Raw genomic sequence first — 21,126 nt, 5'->3', positions numbered from 1 at the left:
GTAAATATATGGCCTTGAAAAGCCAGATTCTGATATGAATTCAAACTTCTTCAAAGTTCAGAGTGCCTGGTTCCAACACTCTAGTTTGGGATATAAGGGAGACAGAGGTGTCAGTTGTGAAGTTAGGATTGAGGCACTTGCAGACTTCAGATCTACTATTTTGGTGTAAAATTGGGGTTGAGTGTCAGCTTGCTTCTCATTTTCCCCAACATCAGGCTGTTGTCAGCACACCTGACTACCACGTTTCCTTGCTGCCATTTTAAATCTAGAATAAATTACTAAACTGTCTTCAAATATCAACCATAATATTCTAAATATTTCACACCATGCCGTTTCCCCAGTTACACAGTTTACTGTAGAATCCTCTGTGTGAGATGCCCAGGATGCTTAGCCCACACTGTTACAGGTTGCAAGATGAAGAACACAACACATGAGTTAAACATTATGTCTTCCATAATGTTAGCAGGATTTGGGTCTAGTTTCTTACTGTACTTCTGTGATATTGTTATAAATATACATCACGTATTACATTTAAACAACAGTCACTATAACCAAATTATCCTACCTTAATATATCTTTCCCATCTCATAGTAAACTGAATTGGCTTCATTCTTTTATTCTGCCATCTTATATCTCCTCTGGCAATTCTACCTTAATGTGTTTTAGAAATGACTAGCTGTTATTTTTCCAATCTATCCTGCAGACAAAAAACTATATAGGGTTGCAGGGCCAGTCTAAGATTTTATTGCCATGTTAATAGTTTCAAAAATATGGCTAGGCTTTTTGCAAAATAGCTGTGCTCTTTTTATCTTCCTATTTGCTTTGTTACTTTGGTAGTTCAGACACTTGCACAAGTGTTTATACATTTTGCAGTAACAGTTATTCCTGCAAACAATATGTTTTTATGGCTCTCGGTGTCTTTGATGCTAGTATATGATATAGTCCCAAAAGGAATAAGAATATACTCCTGACCAAACTACAACTGTTATTTCCAGTATATGTTCACCCTCCCTAGGGTTTGCACTAGAAGTCATATTCTTTGATCTTTGCATGGGACTAAGGTTCAATCAGAATGTTCTCATTGCTTTCACAGAGACTCAAGGAACACAAGAAAAACTGGGTTAAAAGATTTCTATAGCCTCACATTACTTCACCACTGCAGTGAAGGTTATAGTATTTAATAAGGGCACGATCTTTCAGGGTATTTAGTTCATGGTCCTGTTTGACCATTGAAAAGACAACTATCTCATGTATTACCTAGAAGTCTCGAATTAGTCAATGTCACTGCTCTTTTGGACAAGGAGGAATATTAATAAGCCACTTTTTCTTGCTATTTCAAATGTCTGAAGAGAATTAGCATTTGGGCTTAACTGTATCTAGCTTGTTTACAGCCCAAAGAGTAACTTTTTTGAAAGCGTGGTACAAATTCTATTTAATCAATCTGAAGGCATTTTTCAGATGCACACATATCAAGCAGAGTCATACAAAGATATTTCTAGAACCCAAATCAAATATTATTTAAAAAACATTTTAAAACTGAAATTCTTATAAAGAAAAAAATGGAAGCAACAAAGGATAAACCTACACTGATCCACAAGTCAAAATGCACATTAGCATAAGATGTTTACAGAATCTAGGTAGCCATTATTATTATTATTATTAATGTACTAATTCTGTGCTTGGTGCTATACAGACAAAGAAATAATCAAAGTCCCTTCTTTTGATGACTTTGCAATCTTTATACTATTACTTTACTAAATCACCTCTGAACTAGCTTGTTGGAATAAACCTTTTTCTGGGAAAAGGAATGCTTTTATTATCTTATCTGTCCATAGAAACTAATAATCAATCATATATTATACTGTGTACACGTTTTATGCCTCAGTTTTCATGATATTCAGAGTATTTTCAGTGGTTTTCAAACTTTTTGTATTGGTGACCCGTTTCTTACAGCAAGCCTCTGAGTGAGACCTCTTTATAAATTAAAAACAGGGGAGGGGGGATAATTTAATGGAGGCCCAGGGCTGTCAGCCCAATGAAGCTGACCGCTCGCGACTCCCATGTAACCATCTTGCAACCCACTGAGGGGTCATGATGCCCAGTTTGAGAACTCCAATTTTATTGGAGCCCAGTCAGTATTATTTCAACATAATAACACTGCTTGTGTAGTTTGCATAAAGACTCTAGGCACTTCAGTTCCCATTTACGCTTGTCACACTCACCTTCACAAGTGCAGCCCTGTCTTGTTAAACCAACCATCAGAGATGTGCACTGATTGCATTTTGTAGGGGTATTAAAAGATTTCACTACAAACTGGTGGGCCTTAGGCTGTGAAACAAATAGATACACATGTTAATTTCTGGTAACATTTTTCACAAAGAACAATTATTTTTTCACAGACATACCCTAGATAAAAGAGCATACATGTGGTCTTAAAAGCTCAGGTTATGTTTATTAAAAACAAGAGCTGTGTACATGACTCCTGAGCTGAAAATTTACCTTGCAGCCCTTATCGGGTCTTAAAACAGCTCAATTTTTATGGACTGCTGCTATCACCCTCTGTAAACTAACTATTGAAACTTGGACCATGTCCCAGCATATGAGTTTGCAGCCACTGTTGAAAGGAAGGCTGTCAAGGTCAGTAGTCTATAAATTGTCCCCTGTTGCAATAGTATCCTGCAGAAGTTTCAGGCAAACTTTTTTTTTGGAAATGCTGGTCATAGAAGTTTTATGTTAAGGGTAGTGGGCCCGAGCTGGAAGAGGAAAGTGATATGCGGGTGAGTCACTATAGTTTCAAATTCTGACTTAAATACTGGAATGGGTGATATAGTTCAGTTTTACAGTGCTAGGCCTGGGTGGTTTCATAACATCAATGGTAAAATATTTAAGGTAAGAGACAACATAAGGCTGATTTTGAAGGGAGTTCCCTTCTCTGGGACTCCTGAGAACATGCACTGTCTGAACCAATGTATATATTCCTTTCCTCCTCAGGGTGAACATGCTGCCACAAAGATAGCAGAGACAAATGACTGTGTCTGTGTGATGAGTCTGTTTTGATTCATAAAAAGGTTCTCCATGATGCCCAGGAAGCTGCCTCACATATTTCCTTTAGATACATTATTCCCACTCTGCCCAGGAAGAGAGTCTCCTCTGGAGGAGTAGATTGTGATGGGAAAGGGAACAGAATGTTTTCCTACTGTACATTTCCCAAATGCAAAATATCACCATCCATCTGTGTAATGTCTAGGATTTGAGAGAGAGGGACCGTTGTTAAATATTTTTTGATGGCTAGGAATATTATAGTTTAGCGAGCTGTTTCAGATATTTACCAATTAAAGACTCTGACTGCATCCATCTTTATGACACAGCCTGTTTGGTTCATATGCAGAGAGTTTTCTGACTACATACTGAAACTGATGAGAAAATAAGTCCCATTTTAGAAAGCTTGTGGCTGAGTCTAATGTAAGATGACCCTTTAGGCAGCTCCAAGGACAGAAGACCATTTATTATTTAGTGCAATGATGAACTGCTCACAAAAACAGGCTAATTTTCCAGGAATAAAAGCTTGTTTCACAAGATTTCACAGGTTCAAAAAGTTTTTGTTAAGAAACTAAAAACTGGCACTTGAATGCAGGAATGAAGTAACAGTCTCCTACCTAGCAGGAGCTTTGTGGTAAATCTTGTTGCTATATTGTGGTTACGTCTGTTTCCCATCTGTGTATAAAACGCTGACATAGCCACTGGAGGAAACATGCATTTCTTTTCTCTCATATTTTCATATGAGTAAACTTCTATCAACCATTTCAGAAATACAGCTAACAGAGATAGGGTAATATTTTCAAATGGGACTTAGGACCCTAAGTCATTCAGCCACTTTTGAAAATTTTACCGTGAGTCTTTCGTTTCAAAACTGTCCACAGAAACTCTTCTATCCTTGCTTGACTACATGAAACTATTCAGCTAAGGGTGAAATTAATTCCACTGGCTGGCATAATGTCCAAATATAGAGTATCTGTGCAAGTGGAGCACAGGAAAGTTGGAGAACTGGAATTCATTCTCTCAATCAGAGTCAGAGTGGGGACTGACTGTGCCACCATGTGCTGGTCACAAAAGATACTGAGATTCCTGGATCTGCATAGTCAAATCCGTATCTCCTCTGCTCTCAGCTTGCTCAAATAAGGAGCTTCTATGTTGGGCCTACATTGGTCAGTGAAGTCAGTTTCGTAGCATGCAGGGGGTATCCAAGCACCCCAGCACAGCTGTTCAGTCAGCAACCCCCCGGCACAGTCCCTATGCAGTGGTTAAGTGGTAGGGAGCTTCTTGCACTATCATTCCTTACCAGTAGTGAATTTTATCCCCAAATCTTCATCTCTCAGTCACTTCCAGCAGAAGCTGAAAGCTTCTCATGCTGAGTGCCAAAGACACAGTAAGGGAGAATCTTCCCCTCAATTCTCTCTGGCATTTATTTTCCTCCATTATCTTCTAGCTCCATAATCTCCCTCTCTTCTTTTTAAATGGCCCAAGTTGGCACTTTTGCTGTGACCAGATATGCAGAGCAAACGATCAACTCCATGTACTCTTGCATTGGGCAATCAACTCCAATCTTTCGCATCTTGTTGTCCAGGGATTGGGGCCTTGAGTCTCCCAAACAGCAAGGAGTTTAATTTAACACAAACCACCTAGACAACTCTAAGAAAAAAATTCTGATAAACAGGTTTCCTGAAGCCACTGTTTAGGAATGAAATATTTTCCCCTTCTATACAGAATTTTTGAAGATGTGACTGAGTACCTTTGGTGCAGAGAGTCCTGATCCAATATATGCTGTCCTCATGGCTGGTGTATGAATCGAGCGTGGAAGATGATCTGTAACCTGAACACAACAACCCCACAAAGGTAGTGAGAGTCATCAAAGGCACATTATCAAAAGATGCTTGACTAAAACAGAAAGGCCAAAAAAACCAACAGAAAAGCAACCAAAATGGGGGACACAGACTAATATAGGAAAAAAACCAGCAAAAATAAAATCTTAAGACTCACAGCAGAAAATGTCAAGAAAATGGTCTGCTACGTTAATAAAGAAAAGACTTGTTCATTTAGTGTGGTTTAAAACTGCCTGGTCTGTACTGAAAGAATCAGTCCTAATTTCCAACTTTAAATTTCTCCTCTTCAAAAATCTACATTCTAACAAGGAGATACAGGCCACATTATTATAGTTATTTAATACTTTGCCCTAATATGGTTGTGAAAGTGATTCAGAATGAGTCATTAAACAAGACTAAAGTATAATGTAATTTTTAGCACAGACCTTTTAAATATATACCATGACTAAAGAGAAGTTATTAAAAGAGACAGTGTGCACTTAATTCATTCCCTGTATGCTCCCCAATCAGATGTATTCTGGGTGAAATTTATCTTGCTCTAAAGTGGAAATTCCCTGCGGTGCAGAGAACTCATGTTTAAAGGCTTAAAATGGTGTGTAGTCCTTGCATGGGGCCTCTGCATGTGACTGAATTTCAGCCTAAACAGAAGGACAAACTCTGTCTGCAGCAGTCATTTCTGTACAGAACAAACTATTAGGTCGTAAGTAAAATGTCAGAGCATCAGCACTGAGATTACCTCAACTGGTTCAATGTCACTAGCTGTGGAAGGAGACCTAGATCTTGAATGGAGGTGAGACTTGATATCTTCATCCCGTGAAGGAGTATTAGACAATGTAAAGTTCTCAACTGAATCAATCTATGGAAACATGACAGGGAAAAACAATTTAAAAAATCACTTTTAATAATTCACTGTTCTTCTCAAACTAAAATATGGAAACAGCAGAGTTCCTATGAGAGAACAATACAATTACAAAGTTAAACATTTTTGTAAGGGATATATAACTCAAAGAATTAAATGTCCTTGTATGTGAGTATTTGCAGACTTCAGCTGCACTATTCACATACTTAAAGATAAGCATGTACCTAAGCATTTGCAAGTTCAGGACCTTAATGAGTTCTTGATGAGGCTGACTATGCAGCCCTTTCAAAGGCCAAATTAGGATATTTTCAAACACTACTCTTTTTGGTCCCACTCCTGTACTGGGATTTGCTCGTATGGGCTCTATATATTTAAAATTCCATTAACAGCAGTGGGATGCTGCAAAGATACAGGGAATCCGAGTGCAGGACAGGGGCTCTAAATGGAAAAAAGAGCTGAATGTTTAAAAATGGAAAATCAGCTGAAAAGGAAAAAGCAACTTTTCTAAAGAAACATGTTTTAGACAAAGATGGATGAAAAGTTTGCAATAAAGTACATACTAGAATATTTCCCTTTTGATGATTCTTCAAGTTCTCATTACTCATAGTATTTTGAAAAACAATACAACAATTTTATCTGTTACTGCAAACACTTCTAAATTATATGAAAAAAATCCCTTGCCAAGTAAATTTAGCAACTTACTACAAAATTGCTAAATACTATGTTTAACAATCAGAGGAAAAAGACAGAGCAAACTACAAATTTCCTTTGCTAAGGAAACCACTGTTTCTACAGAAATGGCTGTTTTTTGAGGACGTAGGTGTGTATCATTTGAACTGCAGGAAAGTGAAGCCATCCTGAGTACAGATGCAGCTACTGCAGGGGGGCTTTTTTATCCTTAATATTGTATGAGCTACCGATACTCAATCCTAACTGAGCTACCAAGGTTTTCTAAGGAGATGATTCTACTGCCACAGGGCACAGAGGCAAGACTATATCCCTCTATTGTGTACTATTGGACCTTAGTCAATTTACCTGAAAATCCTGGACAGAAGTAAGTCCTCACTGAAAAACAAAGGTTACTGAGCTGTACCCAGAGTTAGTCGAGATGGTGCTGCATAGTCACACTTACGGGTATTGCACCACCTTGAGGTCCTTGCAGTAGAACCGTCTTCCAGCAGTGTCAGCTAGAGCGCTCTTGTGCCACTAAGGGTCAGGGGTTGAATGCCCTCCCCACCTCAGTTTCTTCCACTGCAAAGACAGAGACCCAGAAAACAAGGACTCTGACAAAGAGGGGGAGGCAGGAAGCAAGTGTAAATATGCAGAGCCATTTCAAAGAACTCTGATTATTGGTAAGTAACCTTCATTTCTTCTTCAAGTGGCTCTGCATATTCTCACTTATGGGACAGACTAATAAGCAGTGCTGAAACAAACCTGCAGGCAGGAACAGAGGCCTACTTGAATAGAGACTGAAGCACCGTCTTGCCAAATCCTATGTCGGTCCAAGAAACCAAGTCCAAAGCATTGTGCTTGGTGAAAGTATGCACCAAAATCCCAGGTTGCAGCTTTGCAGATTTTAACAACTGGCCCCTGCCTAAGACAGGTGAAGGACGTAGCCACAGCTCTAGAGGAATGTACCTGAATTGCAGCTGGTACAGGGACTTTTGCTTCTGTATAGCATTCAGCGGTGTATTGTTTAATCTACCGAGAAACAGTCGGGGAAGAAACCATATGTCTCATGTGGCTTTTGGCATAAGGCACAAACAATCTGAAAGATTTATGAAAACTTTTAGTCCTCTCCAGGTAATAGGTGAGAGCCTTTCTGGCATCCAAAGCACATATGACAGATTCTCCTTTATTAGTGTGCAGCTTAAGGGAAAAAACTGGCATTGTCTGACTGATGTGAAAATCAGACACCACCATATGTAAAAATCTAGGATCAGATCTGAGAACAACCCTTTCCTTAAGGAAACAAGTGAAGGGTGCATCAGTCATAAGAGCATTCAATTCACATACTCTCCTGACTGACATGATAGCTATAATAAAAGCTGTTCTTTAAGTACTGTATATTAAGTATTCCAGAACACAAAGCCAATATAGGAGTCAGAATCTCCCTTCATCCACGCCTGAAATCTGGACCACTTTAGTTGGTAACACTTTCTCGCAGATTGTTTTCCAGAGTTAACTAGTATGTCCTGTACAGGTGGAGAGCACAAGTGCTCAAGAGCAGACGGAGTTGAAGTCAGATCACTCACACTGCTTCACTGGTGAAGAGACTGGCTCTGGATGAAAGATCCTATGTCCTGCTGGGATAAGACTTTTGGGGATAGGAGAAGATGAAAACTCAGCCACACAGTTGTGATCAGTCAACCACTGATGACATGCCCTAGCCGGCCAATCAGTATCATCTCTGCCCTGTGCTGTCATACTATCCTTACTACCTTCTGGGTCAATGGAAGGTTTGTGAAGGGGTTGGGGGAAGTGGACCTTCCCCAGTGTAGAAGGAAGGCATCTGACAAAAACTGACTGTCCCAGCATGCTCTGGAACAGAAGAGGTGACATGTTTTGTTGTCTGGTTGCAAACAGGTCTATGTCTGGTCGACCACAGCTGGAAAATAGTCTCAACCAATTGATCCTTTAGGGACCATTTGTGCACCTGGGAGTTGTCTCTGCTGAGATGATCCACAAGTATATTATTTTCCCCTGCTGGATGCAGAGCCACAGGATAAATGTTGTGACAAATACACAAATTTCATAGACTTATCTTTGAACACAGAAAATCAGAATGAGCACCCGCCGGCTTGATGACATAATTCATTGCTGATGCATTGCCTCTAACCACTTACACAACCCTCTTCTGCAGGTGATGGAGGCATGATGTGAGAGCCAGAGGAACAGCTCTTAATTCCAATACATTGATGTGCAGTTTTCTCCTGACCAGATCAGTGCCCTCGACTGTCAGATGTTAGAGACAACTATCTCTCGGTCTCTCTTCTGGAACCAGGGTAGTGGTATCTAACCATATTCTCCTTGATTTGGCCCTGTGCAGTCTCAGAGACTTTACTGAGGGGGCCTCAGGAATTGGATCTGATCCCAGTCAGGGATGCGACTTCTTGGAACACTTCAGTTCTTTGCTGGTGGGAGCAACAGGGGCTAAGACTGGCCTTTTTGACTCTTGACTGGAGGGTTACTTGGAACTACAGGGTCTGGCCTTGGGGGCTTCCTCCAGGAGAAGGAGCTGCAAGTGAGTCTCCCTATCCTGTTGGGCTCTGAGGGAAAAGGCCTTCAGATCGAACAATCAGAAGGTGAATATTCTTGTCCCAGGCACCTGAAGCACAAAGCGTGGTTATCGGGTGCTCGGAAGACAGCTGAACAGGAAAGGCACCTTTTATAACCTGTCTTTTTCTGCTTCTTAAGTTCTGCCATAACAGAGAACTGAAAAAGAATCACTAACTGACTAAACTAATAGATAACACTATCTATCTAAGTAGAAAGACGCTCTGGCTCTGAAGAAACCAGAGCAGGTCACATCTGTTGGTGGTATGCAGTTGGAAGGAACTGAGGTGACGAGGGTGGCCCACCCGCTATACAGCTTTGCCCTCAGTGGGCATGATGCTGAGGGGAGGGGAGGTGCGAGAGCTTTCTGGCTGACACTACTAGAAAATGGTTCTACCTCAAGGCAGCACAAGGTTGTGCAGTACACTTTAGTGGGAATATGCAGAGCCACTCGAAGAACAAGATGTGTCCACTGAGTTGAACTTTTCTGTATAAATATATTTTTAAAAAGTAGACTGACTAAGTAGCTGCTTTTCTCTCTGTTAGCAACTAAACTACTAAAAATAATGAGGAGACCACGGATGTTTGCAATAGGCTAGATTGTTGAACACTGTCTTTTCTACAGAAATGTTATCAAACATCACAATTTTCCCATCTTTCCACCAAATAATGCCTTTCTAGGTCAGCTGGGAATGGCCACCCTGGTAATCAAAAAAAATAACTGCCCAGCAACAATATGGAAACTATAAACACCCCAGTGATGGCTTTTCTGCATTGTTATTGATGGAGTACCATAAACTATATAACCCTTCATGAAACATGTTACATTTCCAAGCTGCCCTTCTTGAACATGCATAAATGGTCCTTTCCATCTAAAAATATATTCACAGTAGTGAACAGGTGTAATCGTAGAATTTTTTAAAAACTAGTATGAGGAACTGTTCTAGTTTGTAATTTTTACAAAGGCTTCAAACTGTTTTAGAGAACTATTGGTAGGGAATGTTCTTCATCTTAAAAAAAAGTCAAGATGGATAAAGATTTCTACCAGTTATGATGCATGCATTCTCTTTCCATACTGAAAAGTAAAAATTCCTACTTACCAATATACCTGTTCGCTAGATGTAGAAAATATGTTTCAAGCATTATGGCAATAATTAGCGGTAAGCAAACTTTTTTGTGCTCAGATTTACCAGGTGCAAATTATAACTCCAAATCTTCACTAATGTCAGAAACTAATGATGCCTTTAAGTAATAATATCCCCAACTATATGACAATGGTGCTACAGGCATTTTAAATTATTTTGCAAAATCCAAATATGAAATTGCTTGGGTCTCACTCAAAATCCCTACCACTGACATTTAAAAACAAAAACAAATGAACAAAAAAACCCAACCCCAACAATAAATTGTAGGAGAAACTTCTATAGCAAGAGACAGAAATGCCATCCTTCTTGTAGTTAAATTTAGAGATCTAATCTGGAATTTCATAAATATTTCAAAATATTCAGAAAAAAAGGAATATCTGCTGGAGAGATAAGGTTACCTTGCAACCTAATATGTGCATACAGGAGAACATCTTCAAGGTACATCCTTAAAAGATAAACCATTTGCCACCAATGTAATAGAAATTATGAAACTTTTCTGGAAAGATCTACATAATTTTGCATTTAGGAAGTTATCTACTGTGTTAAAAGAAATGTTTATTACTGCACTTATTAAACTGAAAAATTAACTTAGGGCCTGATCCAGCACTATGGAAAGTCACTTTAACAGTGTAGACGCAGGGCCTTAGTTTGTTGGATGCTGCAATACTTCCAACGTTTAGTTCCAAACAAAGTGGATTTAGGGCTTGTCTATCTGATGCGGCAACGCGCACAGCAGGAGGGTATATTCTACAGTACAACAATGTATTGTGTACTACCTGGCCTGCATAGAACCTGCGGGTACAAACTAAAGTTTTCCTCCTGTACTGAAATAGTACTAAGTTAAAATACACTAGGGAACTTTTAGTGCACACCAGAAGGGTCCACATGGGCCAGTTACTGCAATATAAAATTCACGCACTCATAGTGCATATTGCCACATTGTGTAGACAAGCTCTTAGTAATGTGTAGGCCCTAAACTGGCCACATTAAAATTTTCAAATTAGCCCATAAGCTCTATTAACTAACTATTAGATTATCTAAAGCATGTGTTGTATCACCCAACTGCACAGCCCTTAATCATGCAAGCAGTTTTGATGACTTCCACAGGATTACACACGTTTAAGGGTTGCAGGACTGAGCCCACAGGCCCCAATTCTGCAAAGTATATAAGTATGTATTTAAATCCATCCATATCCAACAAAGCACTTAAGTATATGCTGAACTGAGATGGACTTCTGAATCAGAGCCATAGTGCTTAAATAGTAGATATTGTACACTGTAAATGGTATTGTACATTGTAAAATACAATATTCTGTGTTTTTAACTGCAGCTAACATATTATTAATAAATTTATTATTATTATCAAAGAGATAAAAATCATTAGCCTAATCATTGAATATTAATACAGGTGGTTTTTCCAATACTCTATGTCATATATAATCACAAAGTGGTGACAGTTCAGGACAGACATATTTCTCTTTGTAAGGTAATGCACCTATCCCAAACACATTCTGACAATACTTTGATATGATACAATCTTGTGCGTTATATACATTTTCAGAAATTTTTATAAATCCCACCAAAGGCTTTAGATCAGGGGCGGGCAAACTTTTTGGCCTGAGGGCCGCATCAGGTTTCCAAAATTGTATGGAAGGCTGGTTAGCAGAAGCTGTGCCTCCCCAAAGAGCCAGCTGTGGCCTGGCCCCATCCCCTATCCGACCCCTCCTACTTCTTGCCCCCTGACGGCCCCACTGGGACTCCTGCCCCATCCAACTCCCAGAACCCCTGTCCCCTGCCACCCCATCCAACCCCTCCTCTCTTTCCTGATTGCTTCCCCCCTCCCTGAGACCCCTGCCCCATCCAGCCATCCCTTCTCCCTAACCACCTCTGAAACCCCTGACCTGATTGCCCCCTGCCGACCCATCGAACCCCTCCTCTCATTCCTGACTGGTCCCTGGGGACCTGTGCCCCATTCAACCCACCCTGTTCCCCGCCCTGATTGTCCCAACCCCTATCCACATCCCCACACCCGTGACCACCACCTCAAACTCCCCTGCCCTCTATCCAACCCCCTCTGCCCCCTTACCGTGCTGCCTGGATCACCGGTGGCTGGCAGCACTATAGCAACACCTCCCGGAGTACCAGGACAGGCAGCTGTGCTGCCTGGCTGGAGCCATCTATGCCACCATGCAGCACAGAGCACCGGGTCAGGCCCCAGCTCTGCAGCAGCACTGTCCCAGGAGCTCGCAGTCCCGCCGCCCAGAGCATTGCACTGGCGACGGAGCAAGCTGAGGCTGCGGGGGAGGGGAACAACAGGGGAGGGGCCGTGGGCTAGCCTCCTGGGGTAGGAGCTCAGGGGCCGGTCAGAAGGGTCCCGCAAGCCATAGTTTGCCCACCTCTGCTTCAGATGCACCTCCGAGATTGAAGATATTTACCATCATATATTATCATGGATATGAGTTTCTGCTTCTACTAGTTACTACAATTTACTTAAATTACCTGCTTAGAATTCTATTTTTTTTTTAAGAAAACATCTCTGGGCCATGATAGTTCCAAAATATATGTCACCCTGACTGCCAAACTTCTACTTTCTATGAGAAATTCCTGTAAAATACCTCCCAAGCGCTTTCAGAATGCAATGAAAGGAAAGAGGCTCTCATTTGAATCCTGCTCATCCACCTGTGTTGCTATCTGATCAGTTTTCACGATGAGCTTTAGTGACTTTCCCTTTTGTATCAAAAAAGAATAAAACCCAAAGCACCACCTTCAGTTACTGTGGTATTCTGGTCACAGAAATATTACCAAAAAAAACATTCCTAAAGCTTTGAACTCATAGCTTTAAAACAACAAATAGCACAGCAGCAGCAGCAGCAGCGGTAACAGCAGCACAAGACATGCAGTAAGATAAATACACAAGCCATAAACAGTCAACGTAGGACAGTCTACATTAAACAAAGGCATGAACAACACAGGCAAAAATAAAGGGCCACACAGAGTAAGACAGCATCTTACACGTCTGCCTTTGTTAGCTGGAATACAGGAAGGAGAGCGCTTCAACAAAGAAAGGAGGAAAATGCGTTACAAAACTTAAAACAAGGGCACACACACTAGCTCAGAATTTGTCACTATGTTAATAGACAAACTGTAGACATGTACAAATACATTTTAAAAATAAATATTTCTAAGACAAATATTTTATACATATTTTGGGGATGTTACTCATAAGGGGGAACAACACGAGGAAAAAACATAGGAAAGAAAGTTATTTCAAATCCTGTACCTTTACAGCAGACAATAATGCTCTACAGTGTACACTACATTAGATCACATATGGATGACTTCCACAATAAACACCTTTATGATCAATACAAGATGGATAATTTCTTCTCTTGAAAGCCCAGTGTGTTCAGTTTAAAATACCATTAAGAACCATAATTCTTCAAAACCTAAGGAATTATCAATGTGTGGGTGCAGCCAGGGTTCTCACTACAGAATGGGGCAAACAGCTATTAATTAACTATGAAAGTTGTGGATCCAGTTCATACAGTGGAGGCTTATGAGGGCCTTATTCAATGTTCCGTGTGTGGCAGTCCAACTGAAGCCAAAGGGAATTTTAGGCAAGGATTGATAGGATAGGACCTGAAACACCAGCTTCAGTTACTCAGGAGACACACGTTTCATTTACAATTATTTTTTAAGAATGAAAAAAATATCTGTTCCAATAAGTAGAGCAAATGCTTGCTAGGGCCACAGTAGGTTCCACTTAATATGAAATATAAAAATGATCACAATCATTACCCTTAAAATATAACCCAAGTTGCTATTTGATATGGAGAGGGGCATAGTGAATCATCAGCACAGTGAGATGTTTCTTTTCCTTCTGAAGCATCTGCAGGCTCCAGTCATAGGCAGCTGGAGCACAGACATCTATTTTTATTTTTCTCCAACAGAACTGGGGAAATTATAATCTTCCTAGTTGATACAATTAGAATAAACTACAATCATTCATAGTTTGCTATAAACAGTTCAATTATTTGGATGGCAGAGATTCAAGCAGAGCTCTGCCCTTGTATGTAAACAGATAATTTTAAAGTATATATTTAGTGAGTCAAATTCTGAAGTGATTTACACCCATGAAATTACGTGGTCTTCAGTGGGCTTGCAAAGGGTATAAAATGGGAGTAAAATTTAACTCAGTATCTTGGTCTCTAAACTATTACTAGCATTTTAGGGGGAGCCTGGGGTTACTGCATGTATAGGGAGGAGATGATACAGGCCATTAGCAATATCCACTGCTGGTCCTACTCAAGAGAACACTTCATGAGATATTGCAGCAACTGCAATCTCCTCAGGAACTCTAGCTAGGAGCCTTGATTGGGTAGGGCGTGGTGGTGGCAGATTAAAGGCCTTTGGTTTTGGAACTCACACTCCTTCTTGGTTTGACAAGGTCTCAATTTGATTCCCTTCAAGTCATGCTACAAAATCCTGCCATTGTTCTTCCAGGCTATTATTGTCAATCAGGGAGACTGAATGGGGGATGGAGGCCATGTCTAGGCTGATAGTGGTGTTTTTTAAGATTGCTGTTTTACTTTTTAAAGTTCTGATTGATATACTGAGATAAAACTTGTTTAATAGGCTTAGAGCATGGAACCAAGCTACCTATGAATAATATATAGATACTTTTATATTTTTTGTTTAATCTTTGTAATTCAGAGATAATGTCTTGAGTGTTACATGATAAATTAGATCATGATCAATTAAATGAAAAATAGCATATTTACCTTGTGTAAATTCAAATGTCTCCCTCCAAATATATATTAACAACATTAAAACAGTTAATGTATGACCCTTTTGTTGTTGGTCTCTTCCCACAGCAAACCTCTATGCTATCCTCATTCATTATTCACTCACTGTAGGCAATGGAATATGAAGAGGTACCTGCTACATTCAGCAGCACAATAGGTTGGTTCTATCTGGGCATAACTGGAATGTTCAACTTCAGCAGCAATCTAGTAGTTTATCATATGCATTAAAAATTAACTAGAGGGGCTAATAAAAGAGATTGTTGAAAAATGTTATGTTCATTCTATGGTGAAATCTGTTTCCATTCCAAATTAGAATGAAAAACCACACTTTCCTGCAGAATAAAAATTCTGAAATTTTTTTATTTAGAATCATCAAGATGTTTAGTTACAATAATATTGAAATACTAAATATAAATATAACATAGTCAATATTTTAATATAAAAGGTGAAATGATAAAGTTAAAATGAAAAATTGCAACATTATCAAAATGAAACAAGAAAGTCAAAAAAAAAAAAATTTCAACTTTTTCCCCACTGAAAATGTTGTCAAAATCTGCGTGTTCATGCAAAACATTTAAATTCTGACAAAACTGCATTTTTTGATGGAAAACTGTTCCCCTAAATTTTTTTTTTGACCAGCTCTAGCTAATAACTAGTTGGGATACAGGACAATAGCAGGTAAAATTAAGTAAATATATCTCACTTGTCTGTGATGGCTTCTATCCTCACTTGGAAAGATGGTGACTTCTTTGCAGAGTGAGAAGGTAGTCTACCTCTATGTTACCTGTATTATCCTCTGATCCGCCTAACCACTGTTCCAAACTGTACTCTTGCCTACTGAGATGAGAGAACCTCCCACTAAACTCACCCTGAAGACCCAATGATGAATGTCTCATGTTTTGTATGTTAAGCATTAAAATGTTAAGTGCTTTAACAATATATACAGTGATATCTAGAGTCTTGCTAAGAACTGCAAGATCAGCATTAGGAGAAGGTTAAATCTTGGTGGACCAATCAAGAAGATCATCTTCTAAGGCAGTGGTCACCAACCAGTAGATCGTGATCAACTGGTCTATCCTGGAGCCTCTGCCAGTCAATCGTGATCTCTGTTCACTAAAAGTCTGTTGGCACAGGGGCACACTCCCTGCCTCCCCAGGCTCCACACCACTCCTGGAAGCGTCTGACATGTCTCTGCGGCCCCTGGGAATGTGGTGGGATGGTCAGTCAGCTCCATGTGCTGCTGCTGCTCCCGCCCCCCCAGCACCACTTCCACAGTTCTCGTTGGCCACAGTTCCCAGCCAATGGGAGCTGCGGAGTCAGCACTGGAGGGGCAGAGGCAGCAGCAGTGTGTGGAGCCACCTGCCCCCCACTCCCGGGGCTGCAGAGTCATTCCAGCTGTTTCTGTGGGGCCAGGGCAGGCAGGAAGCCTGCCTTAGGCCCATTGCACCACTGACCAGGAGCTGCCTGTGGTAAGCGCCTCCTGGCTAAAGCCTGAACCTCGCACCCCCTCCTGCACCTAGCCCTCCTGTCCCAGCCCGGAACCTCCTGCTTCACCCAAACTCCCTCCCAGAGCCCACACTCCTCCACTCCTCCCACACTCCAATCCCCTGACCCAGCCCAGTGCCCCCTCCTGCACCCAAACTCCCTCATCCCCTCCTGCACCCCAACACCCTGCCCCAGGTTCAGCCCAGTGCCCCCTCCCACACTCTGAACCCCTCAGCCCCAGCCCAGAGCCTGCACCCACTCCCTCAGCACAATCCCCTGCCTCAGGCCAGTGAAAATGAGCGAAAGCGGGGGAGAATGAGCGACGGACAGAGGGAGAAATGGAGTGAGCAGGGTGGGGCCTCGGGGAAGGAGTGGGGTAGATCCTGGGTTGATCTTAAAGTCAAAAAGTGATCTTGTGAGTAAAAAGGTTGGAGACCACTGCTCTGAGGCAAGTTAGCCAACCGTGGAACACATACAAACTGTACTCATTTGACAGCTGACCCTCCACATGCCACAAGATCAACAGCTTGGCATTATACAGAGTTGTTATAATGTTACAGCTGTGATGTGAACCAATGGATAACATGCCCAAGACTTTGCCAGAATTATGCTGGAACTATTGTAAATGATTATTTTTTATGAAAGATGCATAACATGCCTTTTCACCTGCATAAGGGGATATATTTGATTTGGTTGCAGTATTTGTGAAAAAATATGCAGTCTCTGCTTTAACAACTATTATTTTTTTATTTATTGATGCTTTTCAGAGCGAAGTTTACAAGCCCAGCAGCAGATCTTCGTTCTTCCATCTCCTTCCTAAATTGGTCTAGGTCACCTCTACAAAGGTAGGCCATATTAACTGCTCTCCCAAACATTTATTTTATTACTCTTCTAAAATGTTTTGAAGAGGGAGTGGTGTGTGTTTTAAAATATCATGGTACTGAGTCTATATTAAAGAGCAGGTTGAGCTGGGCAACCTTCTCATAATGCTCTCCCACCAAGTAGAATACTTCTTTAACCCAAACATAGAAACAAACAGTCAGGATAAAAGTTATCATGACAAAGATTGCTTTGGTGTCTCTAGGCATAAGGATATTTCTAAAATGTCAGAAAAGCAATCTTTCTGGTTGTATAATGATAATACAGACTACGGTCTAATACTTCTAATGTGGTACCACAAACATGCACTCATACAGTACGTGCTCCAACCACAGGAATAAACCACATACATGAGAAGAAATATTTCTAAGAATTTCTGTTGTGAAAAGGATATTATAAGGTTAGGATTACACACTACATCCTCTCTCTTTCAACATTCTTGATGGACTCCCATTTTCAATTTTATAATGGTGTTTTTACAACACAATTAATTATAAGGCATTTTAATACAGCTGAGACCATAACCTTATATCAAACAGTGTTATAATTTAGAGTTCTATAAAGAGGACAAAAGGTGCCTATTTTGACACAACACTTCTAAGTATTTAAATCTACTAGCCTACTACTTGGGTCTGGAAAACAAATAATGCAGTCAATTTACAGCTTTTAAAATGATTTGCTAGCTAAGTCTGCCACCAACTAGTACACATATTTCAATGTTTTCCTACATTAAAAACATAAATTCCAAATGAAAACAAAAACAAATTGCTATACGCGTTCTGGTTATGGTGAAATTTGATACAATTACCTACCCAACCAGTTTTAATAGAAATACCATTCGCTAAAAATGCAAAATCTATTATTTATTTGAGAAAAGTAAAAAAAGAAACTTCAGAAGTCATCCAGACAGAGAAAAAAATCTTCAGCAAAGTGACTAAAAACTGCTAGAAAACAATTAGTGAAAATGGGTATAATATGCAACAACATAATGAAATGAATTATATAATACCACAGATGATTTCAGAACTGTTGTCAGAGGACTGAGAATAGGTGACAATTTAGTAGATTACCTCTGACAAACTGACAAAAAACTCACAGCACCTTCTCATAATACAAAAGCATTTTGCAAAGCATAATACCTGGATTAAAGAAAGAAATATATTTCTTCAAACTGTGTATCTATATAGTATCTATCTATCTATTCAAAGATGTAGATATATTAGTACAGGAGAATTCTGTGCTCTCAGATGCACTTGAAATCATACAATTCTTAAATTGACTGCATTATGTTTGAATTTGCCAGATCAATCAACCAATTTCTTTTATTGAGGGATTTATTGGTTTGAAGGTCAAAGACTTACATCATCCATAAAATCAAACAATGAGGATGAAGAAGAAGAAGAAAAGGAATCCTATTTAATGAACACAGCAGTAAAGAAACAGAAAAAAAAAATGGATGAAGAGAACTATTCTGTAAAAATAAATAATGATACAGTGTTGCAAAAACAATTAAAGAAAAATGGTAAAATGACTTTAATGCCAAGTAACAATTACATCAGTTAAAGCTGTGGAGTCTTTGTTAATTGCCTTTTGGTTTCTTACACAGTTAATCCATAACCCATCCATAAAAAAAGCAGCCTAATGCTTTTTCTATCCTTCACTCAATGAAAACATTTCCAAATTCTGACAGAATGTTTGTATTAAAACCAACATCTGATAAATCATTAAAAGCAAATTATATGAACATCAGATGTGGAGAATTCATCAGAATGCAACGACTTTAGAAAATAGTGAATATGCATTAAAGAGGAGAGTAAAATTTTCAAACCTGTCTGTAACAATAATTATTTTTTTCCTTAAATTGTAGGGGTCAAATTCTGCTGTACTAAAGATAATCATGGGAATCTTCTGTTGACATCTGTGGGAGCCATGAACAAATTCTAGAACAGGATTTGACCTTAAGGGTAGCATCCTGGCCTAACTGAAGTCAGTGGGAATTTGGTCATTGACTTAAATAGAGCCAGGATTTAAGCCCTAATATTTTAAAGAAATTTTACATTGTTTACTTTAGATAAATAAGAGAAGGTGTGAAATATATCTTTCCATTTTACGTTTTCTCATCCAGTTTTTCTGTTTACCAGGACTTTGATCTAAAAATTGCAAAGGAATTAAACCGTTTTACTTTAGTTTTACTCTGATTTTCTTGGACACATGCATGGTACCACTGATCTCAATGGTAGTGAGTATATCCAAAGGCAGAATTTAGCCCTTGGTTTACAAATTCCTATAAAAATGAATGGAGGCTATGTAATCTGTGTTAGCTAAGTATTTTTTTACAATGAAAGGTCATTTTAACTTCATCTTTCTTTTGGACTCTCACATTTCACCATACATGACCTTTAAAGAGAATGGACCATGATTACAACTATTCAAGAACAGGAAGAAGGCATAGTAAATCAAACAATTATCATAAATTGTTATTGTAACCTAAAATGATGTTCAAAATGCAGAAGGACAATGGGATTAAAAGATAGTATTAACTCCTAAGCAAGTATACACACAACCTGCATGACAGCAAGAATAAAACATTTCCATGATTGCCAAAGACATTCAAATGGCTGCACACTTACTTCAAATTGATCCAGAGTAGAGGTAGGAGCATTCAAAAATGCCAAGAAAGAATTCTGTGAGTCTTGGTGCTTTACACCTAGAAAACAGCAGCAAGTTTTTTAAGCTACAGAAAAATTACTGTTTCATGGAGGCCCTTTGTCTTGCTGAATCTGGTTATAGGTGGATCATCTAAAATTTATTATGGACTGTCATATCTGGTTTGCTACTCAGTACAACAGAAGGTACCTTTTTAACACACATGCAGAGAGTATACACATATGGTTAAATGTTCATTTCCCCAGACATGTGTAATGCCAAGATGATACATTAGATATACTGCACATATGTATATAGGCTGTGTAATGCACAGATATCTAATGTGTATGCGTCCCTTTACAATGTGTTAATACTGATTCACATACATACATGTAACATGGCTCATTTCACACCTTGTGTCAGTAGGATTTCTATATCCCAGAAGAGGTGCGCGCCCTTGTGGGGTGCAGGTGGCCTTTGTGCTGCTGCCCTTCTCTAGAAATTCTGTCAGGAAAAGGCAGCTTAAATTTGTGGGTGAGGTTCCTATTGGGAACCAGCCTAAGGGGAGGATCCACAGGGCCTGGAAACCAAATAATTCCAGGGGACAACTAATGAGATAACAGGGATGGGAGTGAGGTCAAAGGGTCAAACAAAGGGAACCCAATGAGGACACCAAGCAGAGAACCCCGGACAGTGCCCACTGCTCCTCGAAGGTGTCAAGGGAGCCAGCGGACGCCTCCCAGAGGAAGTCTGTCCGGATGCATGAGCGGATGATCAGAAATAGGCCCCACAATCACAGGAGACCCCATCGGACAACCTCTTCTCCCTGGTTTTATAGATGGCCGTTTTAGCCAGGGCCAGGAGGATTTTGACCAGCAGGTCCTGTGGCTTTGTGGGCCATGGATGGGGAATCCATAGATAGCTTGTGGGTGAGGTTCCAAGGAGATATGCCAGTGTTGATGGCTAACGAAATATACTGAATCAGCACTTAATCTGGGTTCCTTGACGGTACCCCACGCCCAGCCAGCACCACCCACTTTTAAGTATTTGCGGACAGTGGATCACCTAGTGTAGGTGTTGCAGATGCTTTATAAATGCAGTTCTACTCCTGGCAGTCTTTTCACCAGGAGGAGTCTACTCCCTATGAAGAT

At 39.9% G+C, this 21,126-nt stretch overlaps 1 protein-coding gene across 4 annotated transcripts in view; it reads right to left on the bottom strand.

Moving 5' to 3' along the window:
• CDC42BPA (CDC42 binding protein kinase alpha) overlaps positions 1-21,126 on the bottom strand; it is a 346,923-nt gene that overhangs the window by 38,636 nt on the left and 287,161 nt on the right. For all 4 annotated transcript variants that reach the window (XM_032798238.2, XM_032798237.2, XM_075064288.1 and 1 more), the window contains exons 21-24: positions 19,960-20,036; positions 5,617-5,736; positions 4,790-4,870; positions 2,223-2,328 (exon numbers count right to left, since the gene is read on the bottom strand). In XM_032798238.2, coding sequence (XP_032654129.1) covers positions 2,223-2,328; positions 4,790-4,870; positions 5,617-5,736; positions 19,960-20,036 — 384 coding nt within the window. The remainder of the gene's footprint in view (positions 1-2,222; positions 2,329-4,789; positions 4,871-5,616; positions 5,737-19,959; positions 20,037-21,126) is intronic.

The sequence above is a fragment of the Chelonoidis abingdonii genome, chromosome 3 (genome assembly GCF_003597395.2).
Source record: "Chelonoidis abingdonii isolate Lonesome George chromosome 3, CheloAbing_2.0, whole genome shotgun sequence".
Lineage (NCBI taxonomy): Eukaryota > Metazoa > Chordata > Testudines > Testudinidae > Chelonoidis > Chelonoidis abingdonii.
This window is presented reverse-complemented; position numbering and strand designations above follow the sequence as displayed.